Source organism: Centroberyx gerrardi, chromosome 24 (genome assembly GCF_048128805.1).
Source record: "Centroberyx gerrardi isolate f3 chromosome 24, fCenGer3.hap1.cur.20231027, whole genome shotgun sequence".
Classification (NCBI taxonomy): domain Eukaryota; kingdom Metazoa; phylum Chordata; class Actinopteri; order Beryciformes; family Berycidae; genus Centroberyx; species Centroberyx gerrardi.
The window spans coordinates 10473445-10496746 of NC_136020.1; the positions used below are offsets into that span (position 1 = coordinate 10473445).

General features: G+C 43.4%; 2 protein-coding genes across 3 annotated transcripts; one reads left to right on the forward strand and one right to left on the reverse strand.

The window, feature by feature from the left end:
- Positions 1–2353: 2353 nt before the first annotated feature.
- LOC139916647 (troponin I, slow skeletal muscle-like) lies at positions 2354–5524 on the reverse strand. Its single transcript, XM_071905584.2, has 7 exons — positions 5504–5524; positions 5276–5317; positions 4792–4833; positions 4434–4565; positions 4223–4312; positions 3573–3755; positions 2354–3150 (listed from the first exon to the last, which is right to left on the reverse strand). The coding sequence occupies exons 2-7, from the start codon at positions 5294–5296 to the stop codon at positions 3049–3051; spliced, it is 570 nt and encodes a 189-aa protein (XP_071761685.1). The 5' UTR covers positions 5297–5317; positions 5504–5524; the 3' UTR covers positions 2354–3048.
- Positions 5525–11695: 6171 nt separating this feature from the next.
- On the forward strand, positions 11696–22957 carry st8sia1 (ST8 alpha-N-acetyl-neuraminide alpha-2,8-sialyltransferase 1). 2 transcript variants are annotated; one of them, XM_071905719.2, is made up of 5 exons: positions 11696–12425; positions 13716–13856; positions 19266–19375; positions 21085–21177; positions 22477–22957. In XM_071905719.2, the coding sequence occupies exons 1-5, from the start codon at positions 12243–12245 to the stop codon at positions 22955–22957; spliced, it is 1008 nt and encodes a 335-aa protein (XP_071761820.1). In that variant the 5' UTR covers positions 11696–12242. The 2 variants fall into 2 exon arrangements, with proteins under 2 accessions (XP_071761820.1, XP_071761818.1); XM_071905717.2 differs by having other exon boundaries at positions 11696–12421; positions 13712–13856.
- Positions 22958–23302: the final 345 nt, after the last annotated feature.

Here is a 23302-nt window from a genome sequence, read left to right on the forward strand (position 1 = left end):
TGTTTATTGTCAGGCTCCGCTTATTCCCTCTTACACCGCTGTGGAAATCTGGCTTCTTTTCCTCTAACCGAGAGGAACTAGAGGTGTAAGATCACAGACAGAGAGAGAAAGAGGGGAGGGAGGGAGGGATAGAGAGAGAGATGGATAGAGATGGAGGAAGACAGAAACAGACAGAAAGAGATGGAGGGAGGGAGAGACAGATGCAGTCTGTCACAGCTAACTTTAGCTGTAGTTTACATGTGGCTTCTGTCTCTCATTGTATCTATCTGCCTCTCTACATTCAGTCAAGTAACTTAAATTCATATCTGCCACTTGCTCTCATGAATACAGTAACCATGTCCAAACTACAAAACTTTTTTATTGCACTGGTTTGTGTGCAAAAAAGGTAATTGTAATGTTCTTTCTCCCTCGTACACTGAGTATTCATAAAGTCAAGGTCTGACTTTACCAGTGCAGTTTCTATGGTGATTAGAGTGTGACACATAGATCCTCCGCTGTGCCAGCCATTGAGAGTGATGAGGAAAAATTGTATTCATCTTTGTTAATTTTGAATATGACTGAGCTGAAACGATTCTTTTTTTCTACAAAATAAATAAATAAAATACAAAATCCTAATCTAAGAATTGTCAACTTGTACAGTGGGCATTAGTTCTTTCTCGCACTCAAGTTTCATTGAAACTTCATTGAAAAAGAAAAAAAAAACACATTCCTTTAAGCCATTTTAAATTTGGATAGTTAATATTAAAAGATGAATAGAATTAAAATGAGAATTTTAATATTGAAAACAAATTATAAAACACTAGTTTCTGACCTTCTGCTGAATTTCCAAAGTCCATCCACTTTATACTTACCTTTTTAGTATTCACAGTAGTAGGTAGTGCGATTGTTGACTGCCACCAAGTGGCATGGAGAATAAAGTGCAATTAGAGCACAGTGTGTTGCATCCCATGAGCGATAAAAACAATGGCTTTGACGCTATTCACACTTTTCACCAATGTTGCAAGTGTTTTTCAGTTTAGGCTCACTGACTCAGACTGGTATGTGTTCGTCACCTCAAGAAATTTCACACAAGATTCCAGCCTCATGACCTTTGTATTTAACAGCCAGCCTCATGTGGTGTTGACACGACTCTTCAGGATAGCACATCTGGAATATTTGCACTATGTGAAGGACGCTCTCATCAATGCCTATTTATAGCTATAACGTACATCGAGGCCTGTGTTGGCTTTTCCAGTTATCAACTTCCTAAGGGTTGGTGCAAGGGCAGACGAGCTATTATATATCAGCTTATCAACATGAACAGGAATGTCAGCATACGCACACAAATACACACAAACGCACACAACGCACACGCAGGTGTTCTAGGATCCAGGTGCAGGTCGATGATAGGAAACACTGAGAAGGATGGGACTTTTCATCAGATTAATTCCTAACCTTGGAGAGCAACACTTGAGCTGGATCGCACAATCCGCTGCCATCGTTTTCCTGCACAATGTGTGTGTGTGTGTGTGTGTGTGTGTATGTGTGTGCGTGTGCATATGGGTGTGTGTGTGTGTGTCTAAGTGGACTTTCACACACCAGAAAGATATGTGTCAACTGTGAAAGACCCCTCTACACACAAGTGCATTCAAACCCACACAGTAAATACACAAACTCCATATTTGCACACACTATTTTTAAGATGTTCATTTTTTTAATTGGAGATATTTTTGTCCTGGGATCCTCAGTTGGCCTGCTGTGAGGAGACACTTAATAAAACTGAGTGACATGAAACTGTCAACACTCCCTCTCTTTACTCTCACCGCCCCAATCAGCCTACCAACCCACGCAACATGCCATTGAACTGAATTTCCAGTGGTCTTCAGGCTATTGTTGGCATTTGGTATGACTTTCATACTTCAAATAACAATGGCTGGGTGACAACAGCTAGTCAACCCACTGACACACACACAGAAGCGCACACACATGCATGCAATGCGCGGGACAACAATGCCAGCAGGACGTGCTATACAGCTCAAGTGTTGCTTTCCAAGGTTAGGAATTATGGAGAATAACACAGCTAAAAATACGGTGCCCACGGTGAGTGTGTGTGTGTGTGTGTGTGGCAGTGCCAGAGTTTAAGATTCACCATCTGCTGAAAAGTCATGTCTCCCTCAGTTTGTCCTATCATCAAAATGCTCTCGAACTCATCAAGAGGCATTTCCTCTACAGGCTGACAAAACAAAAGTCAAGTTTCCCTCTGTTTCCAAAGCTCCACTTGTTATTTCTCGAAGTTTGAAAAATGAACAGAACACATAATTATGATGACCAAAACACTACCTTGGCAGTTAAGAGTGAAGGTTAATTTCGATTCAATCAGCTCAATATGTTTTTTTATTCAAAATTTCTAAACTTTGTTTTTCATCATAAAAAGTTGGTATGTCCAATCTAAAATATGAAGAATGGAGGCTTTATCATCATTTGTGACTTGCAGTTTCAATTTACATTGTTTTTTCTCTCCTTTTATGGATGTGTCTGCACCATCTATTTAAGCATTATGAAGTTGAATTTAGGTAGGCAACACCTGTCACGCCCCCCCTCCCTTGTCTTTTCATCTGTCTTCTTTAATCCATCATCGGCTAAGCTGCTTTCCGTCCTCGCGGGTGCCAGTGAAATGAAACATGATGAAGCCGAATACTGATAGGACACGGCAACGACTGGAAGAATATCTGTCCATTTATTTCCATTCTAATTGTCTACAGATGTCATAACAAAACAGTTTCTTCGGTAATAAATAACAACGAGTTACTACTCACCCTGCTCTTTTCTTGAAGTGCTTTTTAGTCATTGCACAGAAATGGAGGCATTGCTGATGTACTGAGGCTTATACATGCTTATGACCTCCATGTTCACGCTTATGCTCAATTCCTATGCATTATGGCCACGTTACAATGGTTCAAGCCTATTGGCCTTAAGATAATTTTTCCATATTTCTGTCTAGACAACCTCCTCATCCCTTTCCCTGTTCCTCCTCAGCTTCATCCTGTGCGCCGCTCCTCACAGACTGTCTCACTGTCCGCCGCCGGCTGCATCGAACATCTTCTTGCGGCCCTCCATGCCTGACATGGCCTCCACATTCTTACGCCAGTCACCCACTTCAGAGGTAAGCACCTGTAGGGTTGAGATGTGACAGATGAACCAGACAGGAAAAGAAAGACAAACAGTAAACACAGTGAGGCATAGCAATTGAATCCAGCGAAAAACCTTGGTGATGACGAAAAATAGTATTGCAGAATCACCTGCCTCATTTTCTACATGGGTATCATTCAGATTGTGCTGTAGTTTTCACTTACAGTACATGGTTAACTTTTTTGTGACCTAGATTAGGTGGAATGGCAGCTGTTCTGAAGCAAAAATAAAGAGGAAATGCTAAATAATATCTAAAGTAAGGCAGGGTGCTGAGCAGAGTGCACACTCTTTTATGCTTCCAGTTCATTTTAATGTGGTAAAAATGCATAATTAACATTTCAACACACTGCAAATGTTAGGGGAACCATCAGATTGACAGTCAGACTAGAGGTTTGGTCTTGTACCTTGTCTTGTTTGACGTCCTCCTTCTTTACAGACTTGAGGTTGGCTCTGAGGTCCATGGAGCCCTTGTGTTTGGAGCCCAGGAGCGCTCTCATCATCTCATCCGCCGACACCCTCACCTTCCTCAGCGCAGGCTTTTTGAACTTGCCACCAAGGTCCTGTATCTTCAGCTTCAGCTCATGGATCTAAAACAAATATGACATGCTTGAGGACATATCTGAAACAAACAGAGACAAATTCCTGCAACAAAATTCACCTCATTCTCATGCTTTTGGGAAGTTCAATCTTTTTTAATGAAGAAGCCTCTTAAAGCTAGAAACATGATAACCAGGACTGTAGTCTGTATTGCTGAGATAATTTATGGAGCTGCTCAATGGGAAATCAAACTTGTGGAAACTTGTGGAGTACTGGGGTGATTTTTTTCATGGATATGGGCACACTTTCTTGTTTTGAACTGTTAGCACAGCTATGAAATATGACTCATGTTGGAGTCCATAAAGTCTTTGTTCTTGAGTCTTTGATCTCTGGTTCCAAGCTAAAGAAGAGAGTTGTTTGAATTAAAAAATATTGACTGAACTGTGCAAGATCAGAGTAATAATGCTAGGTGTGCTTGGTCCGGGACGAGAACATCTTGTTGCTCAGAGGAACTTACGTCTTTGTTGTGTTTGCACACTTTGGATTCACAGTCATATCTCTCCTCATCCACAACATCAATTTTTGCATGAAGCTGCTTGCATAGATTCTGAGGGGAAAGCAGATTTAAAGCACAGTGTTCACAAAATGCTCATTTGTCTTGTTACAGATCAGTAGAAAATTGCACTCATGAACAGTTTTCCCCTGGTTGACTACGCCCTGACACTTACTTGTAGCTCATCCAGTGACATTCCAGATAGTTGCAAAGGGGGCAACTTCTCTCCTAGGTAGCGCACTTTCTCTTCATCCCTCTCCTGCGTCTCCCTCTCCAAATCCTCACAAGCTCTGGTGAGGAGCAGGATCTGATTGGATAAAACAGACGTCCATCAAAACTGGGCAGGACAATCAGAGGAAATGCACCACAGTCTAGTCAGTTTGCTTTGGAGAACTTGCTCTATAGAGAATTAGAGGCATTGTCATGAGTTTGTGAATATCCTTTTTATTTCAATGTATGGCAAAACGATGCATTGGCTCTACAATATGTATCACAATATACTGTATAATGTACAATGTATCACAACTACTCACTTTGAGGGAGAGCTTGCGAGAAGCCGAGATCTTCGACTTCGGCTGTGGGAAAAGATATTTGTGAATATAGGCTCAAGACAATGTACCATTATAGATCAACTGCATGCATCATTAAGCAAATAGTTGCTGAGGTTTTTCAGGTTTGTAAAGTGGCAGCAGCTATTAAAATACAGAACAGATAACAGAATATTTTGTCAGCTGTTACGATACATTAAACATGTATGGAAAACCACTTGAGAAGACCTTTGAGTGTCCAGCTCAGTGGCACTTACTCCAGCCCCCAATAAAGATAAGGCTTTATTATTAGGATGAAGTCAAGGGGAAAGCTCTCAGTGATGCAGACCCTCGGCTGATAACACCTATGACAGATAACCGTGAAGTGCCAGCCGCTGCCCGGTGTGCCAGGCCTTTGCCCTGCTGATGCCATGTGCGTGTCCCTTCTCGATATGTGGTGGATTAACACTGTAGAATATAGCAGGCTCACCTTATCCGTCTTGGGATTCATTGGTCTTGGCGTGTCACTCTCCTGCAATGGGGACAAATGAGGACACAGGGAGTGAGTTTTTAATATGAGGACATAAGAGTGTTGATGTCAAAGAACTGAATATGCAGCTTTCCTCCAATCAAGTCCAACCAAATCACAAAAATGCTACATCACAAATGAACCATGACAGCAGCACTGAGATACAGAGAATATCAAGACTTTTCTTACCTCACTGCAAGTATTGTGTTCACGAACACAAGTAACAGACAAGACAAACAGAGGTGTGTATTAGTACAGTTTAGGGGTAATACTTCACCCCACTGGGCCACAATGTAATACGACCCATCGAGGTCCTGCATAGTGCGCAGCCTTCAACATCAGTGACATGAGGATTAAAGCAAGGACACAACAGGAGCAAGTCCCTTCCCTACATTCAGCATCACAGCACTTTTAGCACAATATGACTAATGGCAGCTCAACAGAATTGTTAGTGCATTACAACAAGATCTATATCCAACAAAACGGGCACATTCCAGACAGCTGTAGTCACAAGTGTCTTATTTGTCGTCTCAAGAGAATAGGTCCTCTCATTTGGTTGAAGTACTTCAAAAATAATCTGATATTAATACATTGACAAACATAGCTTTTACCAAACACTATTGTCATTGATATTAAGCAGGCCTATTGTCTCTGATAAAAGTAATTTCTCATCAGCTATTTTGAAACCTTGGAGGGAAGAAAAATATCTAAATTTGTATATCCATATAACAATGAAAATCTTTACCTGACCAGTCCAAACTGAAATCATTTCAAATACAACAAAGAAAAATGCTGCAAAATACTTTAAAAAACTAAGGAGAATGACTGAAATGATAAAAATCATTTCCCAAACACTCCAATCCCCTCCCTGAGTTTCTTGTGTTACCTGTAAATGGGTGTCTGTAGAGTTGTGGAGAGTCAAACAACGGAGGCTGAAGACAATGGGAGGCTTTTATGTGAGCCGGGCAGCAGAGAGTGGACAGCAGATATAGCGTCTGGCCCCAAGAATGCGCTGGCATGAGCCCAAGCATGACATATCACCTCCCCTGACATTGTGACAACACTGGGGAAGCGTAATAATAAATCATGAGTATTACCTTAATGGTATTGTCCAGATATTGCCTTTTGTTGTCGGACATAATCTCATCGGTCCCACTTGGAACAGTAGAAAAAAATACTAGCAGAGACATCACTGTATCTACTTTCACAGCTAGTAATGTAAGGAGTTTGTCATCTAAACTAAACTTGTAGTACAGTTACATTAATGAGCAAGAAGAGGACACAGGGTTCATTCTTTAAGTGAAGATGCAATTGATGAGCACATACACACACTAAGCCCTCATGAATAGCAAAAGCACAGAAGCATATTCCAAGAATAGGTGAGGCTGCATTCCTATTGAACTGCTCTTTAATAACACTGTCAACATACAGGTTCAGTACCACATGTTGGCATATTTTCTGTTTTTTCTGAGCATTTCTGGGTATTTAGTTTGACGTGTCATCATGTACAGAGGTTAATCACAGACCATAAATCTGGATGGTCTTGAATGCCAGACATGCAATTGCTGCCGGTTCCTGTCATTAGCGCCGTGATTTATTACGGGGATATGTGTAGTATGATATTATCACGGTTAGATAATAGGAATTAACCTCCTACAGCATTTGATCTGTAGTAATCACAGTGATTATGATCAAAATAGAGGTTGCCATGGTTATGTTGGCCCCAACCCCAGAAAGCCACAGAGAGTTTGTGCCTGTATGACATCCTGGCTCCATTTTTTTAGAAGGTTATAATTAAGACATTATAGTGATATAGCATACAGGATGGTACAGTGAATTGTCGAAGTAAGTCAACAGTCTCTCTTTGGTAAATAAAAAGTGTATCTAATAACTGATTTCAACAGATATATAATTTCATTCAATGAAGAACAGCAGACAGATGGTGAGGATGATGATGAGGACAAGGAGGAGGAAGAGGGGGGTGAGGAGAAGGAGAAAAACGCTCCAAAGCAACAGTAAAGCAGACTGAAGAGGTTCCACTGGTTCTTGAGGGAAAAACCACTCAGGATTCATCCTTCAGTGAAAGACAAGAGGAAGGATGGCGAGCAAGAGCAGGAGAGAGGAGACATTATCAGTCCAGATGAGGAGGGAAGAGAGAGGGAAGTTCCAGTGACAAGGAGTGATAACCTCTTACTTGGGTGTTCATTTCCTTGGGAGTCAATTTGAAAGATTCATCGTGACAGTGGTTGATGTAGTGAGAAAACCTCATACACACAGATAACTCTGCTGTCACAACTTAGATCACACAGCTCCTTGATCCTGCTCCTTGCTACATTCATGAATATAGCAAGAACACAGTGAATGAAACGGATAATTCTTTCATTTGCTCATTCATTTGTTCATTAAAAGGTCTGTGTTCAACTTGTGGGACTGAGTTTACCAAGTATCTCAGAGTATGAGTGCTAATCTAGACCAGGACTCGTATACTTCTTGAAAAGCACTTATCACTAAGCATCAAACTTCTCTTCTTCTCACTATCTTACACTGGAATAAAGCAGATCCGAGTGCTAAGATGTTTTTGGTAACCCAAGCGTTAGCTACAAGGACACCTTCTTGGAGAGTTTATGTGGAGCTGTTGAGAGTGTACTATAGGGCTTCTCAGAGATTAGAAACCAGAGTGACATGAACTGGATGACTGGCATATCTGTTTGCCACGACGTAGCTTGTAAAACTTTAAGTGACTTCGTCTGTTTGTAACATATCTTTACTTCTTTTGGAGGTTGTGACAAGGCTCATGTTCCCTATCTCGTGTCCTCAAGGAGGAATGTGTAACATAACAACTTGACCTTTAACACTCCAACTTTTGACAAATTACACTTTATTATGTGTCAAATATTTGACAACTCAAATAGTGTTTCTTACAAAACAGGCCTCCAAAAATTACCTGATAAATTGCAGGTTATGAATGGATTTTCACCTTTCAACAAGCTTACCATTTAATGTATAACACTTGAGTCTGTTTGAGTCTGTTTCAGTATCTATTTCAATATTTTTTTTAATTGATTTATTTTAGACCAAAGCAACTTCACACGTTTTTGCGGGGTGTATTGGCAGATCAATATACGAAGATATAAAATACCCAAATTCCAGTTACATTAGCCCACTATTGTCAAATACCATCATCTCCTTTTCTGTCCCATTAGACCAGAGGGGTACAGGATGTAAAGAGACACTGAGAGGCAGTAAAAGGGAGCAACAGCGGAGGGAGAGGTGGGCAGAACAACAAATGTTCTGTCATCATTTTTTTTCAGTGATCCTCAGCAGGTGGGACTGCTATTTCTGCTGCAACCCAACCCGCTTCTGTCTCCATACACACACACACACACACACACACACACACACACACACACACTTACACACACACACACATAAAAACGCAGGCGGGCCTAGGTATCGGAGAATTGCTTGCCATGCACTTTCTACTGTCATTGCATTCATAAATAGGCAGCTGACAGCTCAATGTGTTGCCCCATTGGTCTCCTTACGCAGTCATAAATCTGAACAATTATGTTCTGAACCTGGACAGAGAGGACATCACCTACAGCTACGGTATTTTCTAAGGCAGGCTTTCGTTCTCAGTGTGTGATCTGCAAGGGGTTTGAGTCCATCCTCACCTGTTGTTTGAAACCTGTTTGTTTTGTCAGTTGTCTGCGATAATCCATCTGGGCCTCACAGGGTTCGAACCCGCGGTCATGACCCAACCCACTAAGCCATAAGGTGACTAGATGTTGACTTTGAAGTATGTGTTATCACTTGACACCACTTTGTTCATGATATGGCCCACAGGGTGTTTAAGTCCTCCTCTGCATCATGTGACAGATGGATTAGACATGTCACCTAATTATATGACAGATACAGTATGTACACTGAATGTGCAACACATTAGGGACACTTCGTCTTTTCATGAAGTGCACTGATGGGGTGAATCCAGGTAAAAGCCAGTTTCCCTATTGATTCCCTTATTAAATCTATGCCAATCACAAAGGAGGAGATGTAGATAAAGAGAAGCAGACGAGTTAGAGAAGGATTTTTAAGCTTTGAGACAGTTGAGATGTGGAAAGGGGCTGCAACTCAATATTAGGAAGATGTCCCAAATATTTTGCACATTCAGTGTACGCAGCCTATTTATAATCAGAACACAGCGTTGGATCAACATCTTACAAAATGCAGCTAGGTTTTTTCCATCTTTCAGTTCCTCTGCACCCCAACCACGATCACCCCTCTCCTCACACTCTTTGGACCTTGTACAGACTCTCATAGTGGCACCTCTGTTGCGGGACACGGGGCACACAGAGCAGCTGACACATGACTTCGGCCCTGCAGCCTGCCATGGCATCCTTCTGCCCTCTGGTTCTAACCTTGATCCTGCCCACAGCGTTTCCCAACGGGGTGCAGCGGGGGCAGGTGTCCGGAGTGGCTCGCATGTCTCAGCTACCCGCACTTATATATATCCAACTGCACTGGCACATAGCTATTCCACAAGTGGGCTAATGTGGAGGATGACAAATCCAAAGACAAAATAATGCAGCTGGGATGATAAAAAGAAGTGCTTCCTTTCAAACCTTAATCCTTAATCCTTTCCCTAACCTAAACTGAAATCTAATTCTAATCTTAACCCTAAACCCAAGTCCTAACCCTGAACTAACCTTAACCTTAACCCTTACTTTAACCTAATCCTAACCCTAATTCTAATCCTAAATCTAAACCCAAATTGAACCCTAAAATAGTCCCTTAAAAAAGTGAGGACCGGGAAAATATCCTCACTCTGGATTTCCTCATCTTTCTATACTTTTGAGGACATTTGTTCTTAAGTATAGAAATAGAAAACCACACACACACACACACACACACACACACACACACACACACACACACAGTTTGAGAGTTCAAGATAAAAAAAAAATATATCCCTCACTGTGTATATCTGTCTCCACCATGTGACTGCTTTTGGGAAATACAGCAACCACAATAAAGCCTGTGTGTTTCTGACTGTCCACAAGAAGTCAGCAGAGCTCAACACATACAACGGCTGTCAGAGAATAGAATAGAATAGAATAGAATAGAATAGAATTGGCCCTTCAAATAGCTCAATATTCTGGGACAGGATCAATGTATAAAACATGGAAAATAGCAATATGTTTCTAGAATAAAATGGGATTATAAAGGACTTGTGCTTGGAGTCGGGGTGTGGTACTCCGGCACAGCAGCAGCACCAAAGGGAGCGTCTCCATCAATCGATCATGAAAACCTCTTTCATTCAGTGCGAAGAAAATCCAGTAGGGGGCGGCAGTACATTACATATGCGGCAGATCTCAGCGGGAAGCGAGCCACAAGCATTCCGCAGCAACCAGCGTCAAGTCAGCTAGAATAAATACAGGATTTCCACTCATAATTTTCAAAATAATGGATGGATGTTTGCTATCTTAAAAAAAAAAAGTCAATTTTAATCCACAGTTTGTCATAAAGGCTGTATAAGTGGAGGTCCAATGGCTGCGCAAGGTGGCATATGGGTGGCATATGGGTGGCGGCCGTCTTTCAAATGGAGGACCCCTGTTCAAACCGTGTCAGCAAGTATACCGTAATGAGCTAAAGAAGAATTTCCCACTGGGGATCAGAAAAGTAATTACACACTTTATTATTCCTCACAATTAAATCGGGCAGGGACTAGATCTGCTCCAGTCCATCCTTTTCCATCCTTGTCCATGTGTTGCGCAAGTCACACACCGTTGGGCAGATTTTGACAAAATTTGGGGGCATGATGCATCTCACCACTGTGCATTTTCAAACATTAATTGGCCCAAGGGGACGCTAATATTACAGGTCAACAAGGAGACATTATTTGTTCTTGACTGGCCCAGAAGGACACTGCATCATTCGTGGATGACATGTTCACTGCTGCCTTATTATTAGCTGCCAAAACTAGACAAAGAAAGACTGCATCACAGATTATATAGCTGGCAATTTGGTATCTCAGACTTTGAAAAAGTCAATTTTAACCCATTAATGTTTCTAACAGCTGTAGATTGGGCTGATCCAGATCCAGTGGCTCCAGTGGCCTTGCCATATGCCATATTATACTGTATAAGTGCCCAATTTTACGCTTTTATTTTGAAGACCACATCGCTACACTTCCACTCTGATTCTGGCTATTTCTGAGAGGCTTGACGCAGCTTCAGCAGCACAAGAAGCACTTTGTCTCGGTGAGAGAGAGGGGAGGGGGCGTCGAGAGGAGGAAGAGGAGGAGGGGGAGGGAGATTGAATGGATTGCGCCCAGTGCACTTGCACCACGGCCCCCAACCAGAGCCTGCAGGACGAGGGGAGAGGAGACCGGAGGAGAGGACAGCAGGGCGGGAGAAGCTGGGTCCAGTAGGATCGGATCGGGCACACAGAAACCCTTTCGGACCCGGTCGGGGTGCAGAGGCAGACCAGGGGGGAGAGCCAGATCCCTCACAGTCCGCACCGAGGCAGACTGCTGTCATGATGGTGGTGATGCACCGAGAGCACAGCGCTGGATTCCTGCAGCACCCGGCTGCAGAGCCCGAAACCCCGCAACCATAACCAGCACCCGGACCCCGAGCTGCTGCAAGGATAGGCGCCTCTGTTTTTCTCCCGCAAGCCTAAAAAACGCAGAACTACAGAACAGGACACTGATTTCCAGACGCATGCTTGAGCCAAACAACCGGGCAATACCTTGCAGCTCCATTCACACTCCACCCTGTCTAAGGGATGAGACGGGATGCAGTCTTATCTCTCCAGTATTAGTGGAGACCTGCTTTGAACCGAGTCTGCGTTTTACCGCACCGCCACCGGTTTCAATGCGAATTCCCTGGTTGTTTTGAGCCGCGCAAAGACGAGACGCAAGGGAAAGATGTTGGTGCGATGCTACCGGGGCAAGCTGTCGGTGTGGGCCGCTCTGTGTGTGCTGGTGCTCTGTTGGTTTTACGTGTTCCCCGTCTACAGGCTGCCCAGCGATAAAGAGATAGTGGACGAGGTGCTGGGCCAGGGTCAAGTATGGCAGAAGAACCAGACGGGCATCGATTTGTACAGGTCGGTGGTAGGAATCACAATGGCGTTTAAATCCAGAAAGCTGTGTGTCCTAAAGTGGGGGCCGGGGACCCCCAGGGGCCCTCAAGGGGGTTCCTGGGGGTCCCCGGCGAAAGGAGGAGTAGCCTGGTATTATTTCACTCTCTGCTACAAATTAGCTCCATGAGAGAATGTTTAGAAGTTGCTGTTTTGTTTATAATTTCCACTCTCTCTGTCTACAGTAAGGAAATGTAAATATGTATATTTGTCATCTCTATCAACATGTACTGTATGATGGGGTTCTTGGGACAAAATCTTATAAAATGGGGGTCTGTGATCTCCTTTGTTTCCATTTGGTGTCCCTGAACCAGTGTGGGCATGAGGTCATACAAATGATGACATTTTAATGTATTATTATTATTATTATTATTATTATGCCATAAGAGGCCTACCCCACCCTTGCAAAAAGAAGTACTATTCTATGATACATTTTAAACAGATACTATATAAATATTTAAAATATTCTACAGGAATATTATAGTAGGAGATAAAGGTCACTCTAAACTCACTATTGAGCACATCACAGACACACTAGAAGTCCCTATAGGATTATTTTAAGAATGTTATGCAGGTTTTTCATGAGGGCAGTGACACTGCTCTGAAAGCAGACCTAATCACCAGAGCATGTTAGTTACAGTATGGCAGTTTTGTTTGTGTTATTAAATCTCATTCTCTTGAGAATATGAGAGAGCACAGAGACAATTCTCCGAGGCAAAGCCGATTAGGATAATGCGCAGAAGGTGACACTTGCAGACCAGAGGACGCTGCCTGTGGGCGGATGTGATGCTGCGTTCTGCTTAGAGCAGGGGTTCCCGTACGTTTTCATGCCAAGGACCCCTAAACATGTTAGGGATAAGCCACAGATCTCTGTTTGGTATGATTATGTCCCAGGGAGAGTAGATTTTTATGTTTAGATATGACTTAATACTTATACTATAGGTGGGGGGATTGCAGTGGAGAGAGTGAAAACAGTCATTCTTAGTCATTCTTATATAAATGAATTAATTATAAAAGTTAACTATTCCTGTACTTGGGGACCCCCTGAAGCCCTCATAAGGGCCCAAAACCACATTGTGGGAACCTGACTGGCTTATAGAACGTCCATGCTGAGCTTAAAAAAATAAGTGACTGCTCACAGAGTTTCCCCACATGTGGTGTGGGGGATGATGACCACTCACACATCCCTTTGTGCCACATGCCAAACTGGCCGGGGACCAGAATTAAAGACTCACTTCCCACTTCCTCTGTCCACAGGAAGCTGCTGACAGAATGTTGCGACCCACGGAGGATGTTTGCCGTGACCAAGGAGAACTCTCCGATGGGCAAGGTGCTGTGGTACGATGGAGAGTTCTACCACTCACACACCGTCAACAACGAGACCTACTCGCTCTTTGTACAGGTAGGCCTACAATGAGGGGAGAGAGTGTGTGTGGTGTGTGTGTGTGTGTGTGTGTGTGTGTGTGTGTGTGTGTGTGTGTGTGTGTGTGTGTGTGTGCGTGTGTGCACGCGCGCACTCACACAGTGCATGTATCTCTCAGTGTATGTGCATGTAAGCCATTTTGAGGACGCTTTTTTTTTAACAAGGCGAGTTTCCATATGTCATATACATATTATAGGTTGTAATCATGTAATTTTCACATGGTAGTAGTGATACCTACATTGCAGTGACTTTGCAATTTTGTTAGGTTGCAGAAGGTCAGCAAGTGGGATTTTATTTTAGAAAGCTGAAAAAAAGAATAAATGAAATAATAGCGATTGAGGGCACTTTTATTCAGAGTGCCCTACAGTCCTACAAGGGCATTCATTCTCAGTGTCGGTGGTCCCACTGGGCACACATGTCTTTCTGTCTGTCTATGTGTCTCATAGCCTATTTGCAGCTAACCACAGCACCAGTATAATCACTAAGCTCTGTGGTCACTCAAATTCACTCACTCTTCACCAAGCAACTGTAATAATTATTGACTATAGTGTGTTAGACAGAAGGATGATTGATCAAAACCATTCATGAGATTTTCTTTACTTAATTATGGTCAGCATGCTCGTAAACATTGTCATGCTCAGCTGCGAGCTGAGATCGTATGGACATTCTTGGCTCATGAGGCATTTTGTGTGTTTGTGATGCATTTTTGTATCCGTCATAGGCAGGTTAAAGGACTACACTGACTTTTTGGGGGTTTGGCTCATTGGTCATCTTACCCATTAACTGACGAGTGGATTGGCACCAAACTCATCTCTGGTAGATAGCTCTGTAGCATGCATGATGTTTGTGATCATGGGTGACTAGCGTTATCCAAAGTATGAGGATTAGCCTTTTAATAATCCAAAGTTGGTTTTGGTTTTCATTCTATGACGTGTAAATTCATAATCAGTGAAAACAAAATGTCAGTCTTCATCATTACTGAAGTCCGTTATGAATCAACAGCACAAAAAACTAGCTTTCTGGCTAATGTTGCTCACTTACATTCCCCTAAACAAGCCTGGTTCATGTGCAGCAGACAGTTATCTACCAGAGACACAAAGATGAATTTGGTGCCAATCCTCTCATCACATATTGGCAAACAAGCAAGAGAGTGATGTTCTCGACACTGCCATGGCTGCATTATAAACCATTTGAACCGCTTTTACACCCACATACATACAATTACTTATGTGATTATTTTTCGCTCAGAGATCCACATACCCCCCACCCCCACCCCCAGCCCCTTTAATATGCTATGTCCTCTGAATGAATGAAAGTAAGTAAGACCAGATGGTGGAAAATGATTTTCTCCTAGTCAGCGGAATATGACACTGTTGAGGGGGCTGTGGGATTTGACATGGATCCTAGTTGATCCATAATGGAGGATGGGGGTGGTGTGTGTGTGGGGGGGTGCTGGAGCATACACACACACACACACACACACACACACACACACACACTCTGAGGATAAAGGATTACTGGAAGATTGTTCTCAGTGTGAGGGTAGTTACTAATAGGATGAGAATGAGGATATGAGAGAGAAGTGTGCGATTTTGTGTGTGTGTGTGTGTGTGTGTGTGTGTGTGTGTGTGTTTGCCTTCTAATTAGCACAGGATACAGTGCAACTTGTTATGAGATGCCCAAACGTCTGCAAAATCCACGAATGAAAGAGACGCCACGCACTCTCCTCTTTCGCTTTCATTTATTTGTCTTAATATCTTCTGCGTCTTTCGCTTTCACTCGGCCCAGAACAACTGAATTAGGAGCAGCTCTTCTCTAGACACAAGGAGAGGAGTGATAGATGGAGAGGTGCTAAGGGGGAAACATTAGAATAAACACACATGGGGTACAAGTCTTAAACAAACCATATATTTTCCAGTCGTCAGTGTACCAGTTTTGCATTTTGTGTCATGACACTAGTCAGCCATGCCAACTTCTGCATGTCAGTTCACCTTAAACTCCCTCTCCATGGTTATCACACAACAAGAATATACAGCACCCTGCACTGTATTTCTTTGTCCCAGTGTATTGCAGTAGTAGCCTTTCACCATCTAAATGACATTTCTGGGTAATTCTATCGATTTCAGCAGCCGAGAGTCAACCGACAAAGTGAACTCCGGACTCTGGGAGATCATTAGCAGTTGGTTGTATTTCTCCTTTTCCCATCTAGAGGAGGTGTTAATGGTTTGGAGGAGAGATGGAAAAAGCCATATCCCTCCTCCCTCCTCTCCCTCCTCTCCCTCCCTCTCCCCCAGCTAAGTTGGAGGGAGAGCTGGAACTGGATTGGCTCCAAGCTACCGTTCCCCCCTCTGCTTTGCCTAGGGAGGATGCGGTGTAGTACAAAAAGGGACCTACTGTAGTGTGTTTATGCCTCTGTGTGTGTGTGTGTGTGTCTGTGTGTGTGTGTATACCCAGATAAGGGCTGTTAGGCTATTTTTACGTGGTTCCATGCGTGTGTTTGTGCATGTGGGGTGTGTGTGTGCATGCATGTAGATGAGGGTGTTTGTGTTTGTGCTTGGGAACAGGATAAGATGGGACAAGATGGCATAAGTGTTTTTTGCATACTGGGGCGGTATTTCATTTGACCCTACCCTAATTTGAAGGCATGAACTGTGTGCAAGAAGAGGCATGTTCATTCATTGTATGGAGGTGTGTGTGTGTGTGTGTGTGGATATGTACAGTAGTGTGAGTTTAACCCGGCTAAACTGACAATTTAGTGACCTTTTTACTGAAATAGTAGTTACCCAGTTTTTAATACTAATGTAAGTGTTTATGTTCTAAATCCATAGCATATATTATAGTAAGAAGACAGAGAAATATCATATTAACTTCATGTTTTACCCATCCTTTTGTGTTGCATTACATCACTCTGAGAGTGTGTGTCGGTGTGTGTGTGTGTGTGTGTGTAAGCTGTGTTGTGACCTCACTGTTCGTTAAATATTTCATGTTCACTTCACACACAGGCTGAGTATGTTTTTTTTTATTGATTTATTTTGTATAATGTTAGCTATTCGTTTGTGTTCAGACCAACATTATGCCATGTCACTCTCCAGATTTCTGCCTTGAATTTTAATGTTTTTTCATGGAAATATAAACTGGTTGTTTATGTACTGGTAGGTGTTTTCCTCTGTGCCTTGCCCTGTCCAAGGTTGCGGTGGCACCCTGTTGCATTGTGTGTGTGTGTGTGTGTGTGTGTGTCTCCATCTCACCCTTGCAAGGCTTATTTTTAGCAGTTAGTGGTTGCACTTTTTCTACAAGCCTATCTTGTGGGCACTTGTGTGTGTGTGTGCGTATGTGTGTGTGTGTGTGTGTGTGTGTGTGTGTGTGTGTGTGTGTGTGTGTGTGTGCATATGAGAAAGAGTAAGACCAAGACAGAGAGAAAAAAAGAGAGAGAGAAAGAAGGTAACTAGTAGTTAGGTGGGGTTACACACACACACACACACACACACACACACACACACACTACCAGTGCTGTGATTGCAGGCCTGGACATAGACAGGCAGTTGGCAGCGGATATCTGGGCACCTGCCAAGGAATGTGCCAATTAGGGCTTTGCTTGTTAATTACTGGTTAGACTAATGGTTCAAACAGAGCGTCCGTATACACAGTTCACTGTACTGTACAGTAGCTTCCCATGATGCTTTGTTTCTTTCCCCATGCTCATCTTAACTAGTTCTCCTTTCAGTTGTACAGTAATTATACTGAATATTCAAATGCAGTGATGGGGGTAGAGATGAGAAAATATTGTTGCTCAGTCCTGATACTCATGACTACACATTCTATTGTAGACCCATTGTCCTTTCATATTGTGATATTGACAGTGTGAAGACTAATACAGGTGGAAAAGGCCTTATTATTGCCTAGCCACTATCAGCATACATCATACTGAACAAACCAAACCGAAATCTGCAAAACCAGTCAAGAAATTGAAGTCCAGAAAAGGTATTGGATCAGATTATTATTAGGTTTCCAGAATTAAAGTTTGACCATGTGTTACCGCAATAAGCGTCCCCCCGCTCAGGTTTTAGCCCTGGCCCGGCTCACTGGTTCCCCCCTGCTCGGTGTGCTGTTAGCAGGGTATTGTTCTCTCTGACTCAACCCCCTGTCACGGTCCAGCAGAGACCCTGGGGCAAGTAGAGGTGTATGTGTGTGTGTGTGTGTGTGTGTGTGTGTGTGTATATTCTCAAACGTGTGCACTCCAAGGGGAATAATGAGCACAATTGTTTCCACCGGGGGTCTCGCTTCGTCCGTGCCTCCGACTCAAATACAGCCAAGTCTGACAGAAAGGAGAATATTAGGCTCCTGCTGCACAAGGCAACGCAATTCAGTGTCCTCGGTGATGGCTTTAACGCTGCGCTAGGCTAGACTTTAATTTACATGATGACAGGGAGACCAAGCACAAACACAGCGCAGAGGCAGGAGAGAAGACAGGATCGCACAGACAGGATCTGATGTAACAGAGACGGTTATGTAGGAGCCTGGATCGGATGTTAGAAGAAAGATGGGGGAGGGGGAGAGCAGATGGATGGATAGATAGATGAATGGATAGATAGATAGATAGATAGATAGATAGATAGATAGATAGATAGATAGATAGAATAATAGCAAGATAGATAGATAGAAAGAGAAGCTGTTTATTTACATCTTTGTCACTTTTTTTGTATGACAAAAAAGAATGCGGGTACATTCAAATCAATTCTTTCACCGAAGCAAAGAAGCAAAAAAAAAATCATTCATATTTATTGAATTATGCCTGGCCACTTGGAAAACATAGTGAGATTTCATAATTTGTAATGTTAACAGGCATGAACAAAGACTGGTAGCCTCTTGAGCAAGTTAGCAAGACCCAGATGGCATGAGCATAGTAGGCAGGACAGCTTTGTTTTTCTCACAGTGGGAGTTCAGGGCTCGTGCCTGTGTGCTCGCTAGTTCAATGAAATAATTTCACTACACCTAAATAAACCTTTTCATGCACCAAATACCAGAAAGGGAACCTGATTCATAAGCTGTCTGACCTCGACCTGCTTTTGTCCTCCTCCTCCTCCTCTTCATTTCCCTCGATTCTCCCTGGTTTGTCCGTCAGCACATGGGGCTGTGAAGGGATATTAGCAGTAGGCCAAGGTCCCGCTCTTTGCCGAACACAGGATGACTCATATACCAGCGCGCAATTTTAGGATCTGAGTGGAGAGAAAATGAATATGTTTTTGTGTGTTTGTGTGCGTAAGTGCATTCGTGTGTGCGTTTTTGCGCGTCACGTGTTTGTGTACTTTGTGCATGTGTATGGATGCATGGATGTGTGTTTCCCTCTTCAAACGCATCAGCTTGGCTAACATGTTCCCCTCTCCCCAGGACAATCCTCTGCAGCTGCCCCTCAAGAAGTGTGCGGTGGTGGGCAACGGCGGCGTCCTGAGGCACAGCGGCTGTGGACGGGACATTGACAAGGCCGACTTCATCATGCGGTGAGGGACAAGGAACACTGTGTGTGTGTGTGTGTGTGTGTGTGTGTATGTGTGTGTGTGCATACGTGCATGCGTATGACCGGTTCACTGCCCGTCCAAACGTGATTTGGCTGTGCCGCCCTCGCTGGGGCCTGAGAGAGCAGCCAAAGGCGCATCAGCCATCAGAGATAATGAGAACTGGTGTCGCATCTTGCCAGGAGGGAGACAGAGAGAGAGAAAAATGGGCCACAGTCAGGGCAAGAGAGAAAGGAGGTTAGGCGTGAGTAAGCAAAATTGAAATAGACGGAGATAATGGGAAAGAAAAGAAGTTAAGGAGAAAGGCATGAACTAGAAAAAGAGAGCGACGCAGCATTAAAAATGTCTTGTCTCACACATTGAGATGAGAGATGCAATGAATGATAATAAAAAAAAAAAGTCATCTGGGACTTTGGTAAAATCACAAAAGGAGAATCATTCAAATTTCATGAATATAAGATAAAGGTGTCATCCCATTCAAAACAAGTTATCAAAGACATTTGTAGCGGCTTTGATAGAGGAGGAAACCATCCCCGAAGATGCTGTGATCCTCCCTGAGAATGTGAAAACTATACCGTCTTGATATATATAGCCTTGAGGCTGAATGACTCCAACAGCGAAGTCTACACTTGTGGGAGAAACTAAAACTAAAGCCGGATCTGCTGTGATTAGATCTTGAGCATGAGGGAAAGTGCAGAAAGCTAGAACCTCAGCTCAGAGAAACAGAACTTTGAGAATACCAGGAAAGAGCTACGAAGGAAGAATGGGCACATGGATTTAGATGAAAGGAGATAGGACTGAAAAACAGACTCCAGAATCACATTGAACTGATTGAGTTCGCATGGGAAGAATCACATCTGGTTGGAACGGAGAATAATTACAACCCACAATAAAAAAAAGAAGGGAGTGTTTGACGTTAGGTTGCACAACCGCTGCCACACAAGTCGCAATCAGAAGGTTTTAAAAAGCCTGTATGCTCATTACTTCTGCTGTCATTCAAACACCCCTTTAAATGTGTTTGTAATCATCTCAAATGGCTGTGGCAGTTGAAGTAATCACAGAGTGAGACTGTAAACCAGTGTAAGGGGAGACTGTAACAGCTCTGTTAAGTCTATGGAGTCCCAGCCCAAAAGTTAACACAGTATTTTGTGTTGGAGTAAACAAGGGGAAATACTCTGGAACAGATTGTTTGAATAAGATAAATCTACCTGCCAGTGACCAGCCAGTCCGCATTAAAGTGAGCTATGCCAGGCACGGATAAGGAAATGTGATGTCATCCTCTAATGATTTAAGCCAAACTGTGACATAGCAGTTTTAGGTCCCAATGCCTGATTAATCAGCAGCACAGTGATCATGTAACCTTGGTGTTACATAGCCTGATGTAATTCCACTTCAACATCTCTTCTACTGTGGCTGCATCTGTAGAGATGAGCTCCCATAAATCCTTTGTATTCAGAGTGAGAGCCTGCAGATGATGTGTTGTGAGGAATAATTTTCCAGACTGCTATTTGAATAATGGTTTGAATACTCTATGCAAATCAAACAGTCATGGACATCATTTGAATCTTCAGAGTTGCAGTGCATGGTTAGCCGCACGCGCGTGTGTGTGTGTGTGTGTGTGTGTGTGTATACATGCATATATATGTGTAGTTGTATACCTCCACATGCTATATCATGTGCATTTTGTTCACCAGGTGTAACCTTCCACCACTTTCTAAGGAGTATGTGGAGGATGTGGGCACCAGAACACATCTGGTCACAGCCAACCCCAGCATCATAGAGAAAAGGTAAGAATCATCAGTTTCATTCCCAAGTAAAACAAATGCATAGTGAATTTGTCTTGGTGACACTGGCGCAGAGATATATTGATAACTTACAGTTTGAGAGTGCATAGTGACAAGAGGATGAGGACAGCAGGACGTTAAATACAGTGAAAAGGGAGAGTGCGGGACACACCATGGGTCATATACTGAACTGGGATGGGACAATATGCTTATCTCATGATACGATTCGATACACTACATGGGGTTAACGATTTGATGCAACCACATTATGTAATGAATTAAAGTTCAATGACAACAAAGTCTGAATTGTGTTTATTTCTGAGCCACCAAACGTTCTAGCAATGGCATTGACTTGCTACAATGTAGACAACAATTTAAAAATCTCATTACAAAGTGCAAATAATTTTGATGGAGAGCTTATGAAAGCAAGCCATCTCATTTGTGATTACTACAGCAGAATAAAATGTAACTAATATTGCATTTTTCTGCCCCACGATACATATTGTCACATTTTTGTATTGCGGTATATTGAATTTCGATATATCGTCCCGTCCCTAGTGCTTATGTAAAAGCAGGGTTTACCCAGTGCTTTACAGAGACAAAAACAAGAAAAGTAAATGAGGATATAAAATAAGAAGCACATTAGAAGCTCAAATCAGGCCACTTATTTTCCCTCCTTTATACTTCTGCCTTTCCTCACTCTTTCATTCAATCATTTGATGTAGTCCTGAAATCTTGATTTTCTGAAAACAAGTGTACCCTTCTATCCCTCCTATCTGGAAATGTCTCTCTCTCTTCTCTCTCCGTGTCTCTTTACAAGTGTTTCTCTCTCTCTCTGCATGCCGTGCTGTTTGCCAGATGTTGTGTATGAACAGCTTTTTGTCTGACATCTTTAACCCAGATGAATCTGCAGTCTGACATGGCCAAAATCATTTGCCAAAATATCTGCGTGTGTGTGTCATCTCCCAAAGCATGATTCCAAGCCATTTGTGTGATTGTGCGTTGGGATTTGTCCATACAACACTGACCCATTGTGCTTCTTCAGGGTTCACATCCGACAACACAGGAAACCCATTCCTTTTATAGACTGGCAGAACAGGAAGACAGAGCAGACAGCTACACTGATCAGTCAGCCAGTCAGCAGACCATGACCAACTCTGGACTCTAATCTTAATCCTTAACCCACAAAATCATGACTTACCCTCTCCCTTTATCCAATCTTTCTCTTTCTCTGTCTCTCTCCCTCTCCCTCTCTCTCTCTCTCTCTCTCTCTCTCTCTCTCTCTCTGCCTCTCTCTCTCAGATTCCAGAACCTTCTGTGGTCGAGGAAAGCCTTTGTGGACAGCATGAAGGTTTACGGCTCCAGCTACATCTACATGCCAGCGTTCTCCATGAAGCCTGGCACCGACCCGTCGCTGCGGGCGTATTACGCCCTGGCAGACACCTCCTCCAACCTCACCATGCTCTTTGCCAACCCCGAATTCCTGCGCACGGTGGGAAAATTCTGGAAGGCGCGCGGCGTGCACGCCAAACGCCTCTCCACGGGGCTCTTCCTGGTCAGCTTGGCCCTGGGGCTGTGCGAGGAAGTGACGGCCTACGGCTTCTGGCCCTTCTCCGTGGGCCTGGACGAGCAGCCGGTCAGCCATCACTACTACGACAACATCCTGCCCTATAAGTGGTTCCACGCCATGCCCGAGGAGTTCGTCCAGCTTTGGCACCTCCACAAGAGCGGCACGCTGCGCATGAGGGTGGGACGCTGCCCCCCTCGGGATGGGGGGAGTTAGAGCAGGGCGAGGAGCGATAGAGGTCGACAGAAGGAACGGCGGGATACAGAGGAAGATGGAGAGGTTTGGGTTGGAACGCTGCGGGGAAGTGAAGTTGGTGTCATGACACACGCACACACACACACACACACGTACATGAGCGTATTCCCCTGACTAACACCGCCACTGCATCTGTGTCTATACACTCCCCTGCACTCCTGCTGCCCCCCCCCTCAATCCCCCCACTCCACCCCGCTGTTCCCTAATTATCATGAGAATGTCCCCCACCCAGACCAGCAGCATCAGGGACATACACACAATACACACACACACACACACACACACACACATTCAGACATTCCCAAA

Excerpts from the sequence above, each read along its gene's own strand:
- st8sia1 (XM_071905719.2), top strand. The coding sequence starts at position 12,243 with ATGTTGGTGCGATGCTACCGGGGCAAGCTGTCGGTGTGGGCCGCTCTG. Across the intron at positions 12,426-13,715 it reads GCATCGATTTGTACAGGTCG|CTGCTGACAGAATGTTGCGA; the intron begins GTGGTAGGAATC and ends GTCCACAGGAAG. Across the intron at positions 13,857-19,265 it reads CCTACTCGCTCTTTGTACAG|GACAATCCTCTGCAGCTGCC; the intron begins GTAGGCCTACAA and ends CCCTCTCCCCAG.
- LOC139916647 (XM_071905584.2), bottom strand. The coding sequence starts at position 5,296 with ATGAATCCCAAGACGGATAAG. Across the intron at positions 4,834-5,275 it reads TGAATCCCAAGACGGATAAG|CCGAAGTCGAAGATCTCGGC; the intron begins GTGAGCCTGCTA and ends CTTTTCCCACAG. Across the intron at positions 4,566-4,791 it reads CTCGCAAGCTCTCCCTCAAA|ATCCTGCTCCTCACCAGAGC; the intron begins GTGAGTAGTTGT and ends TTATCCAATCAG.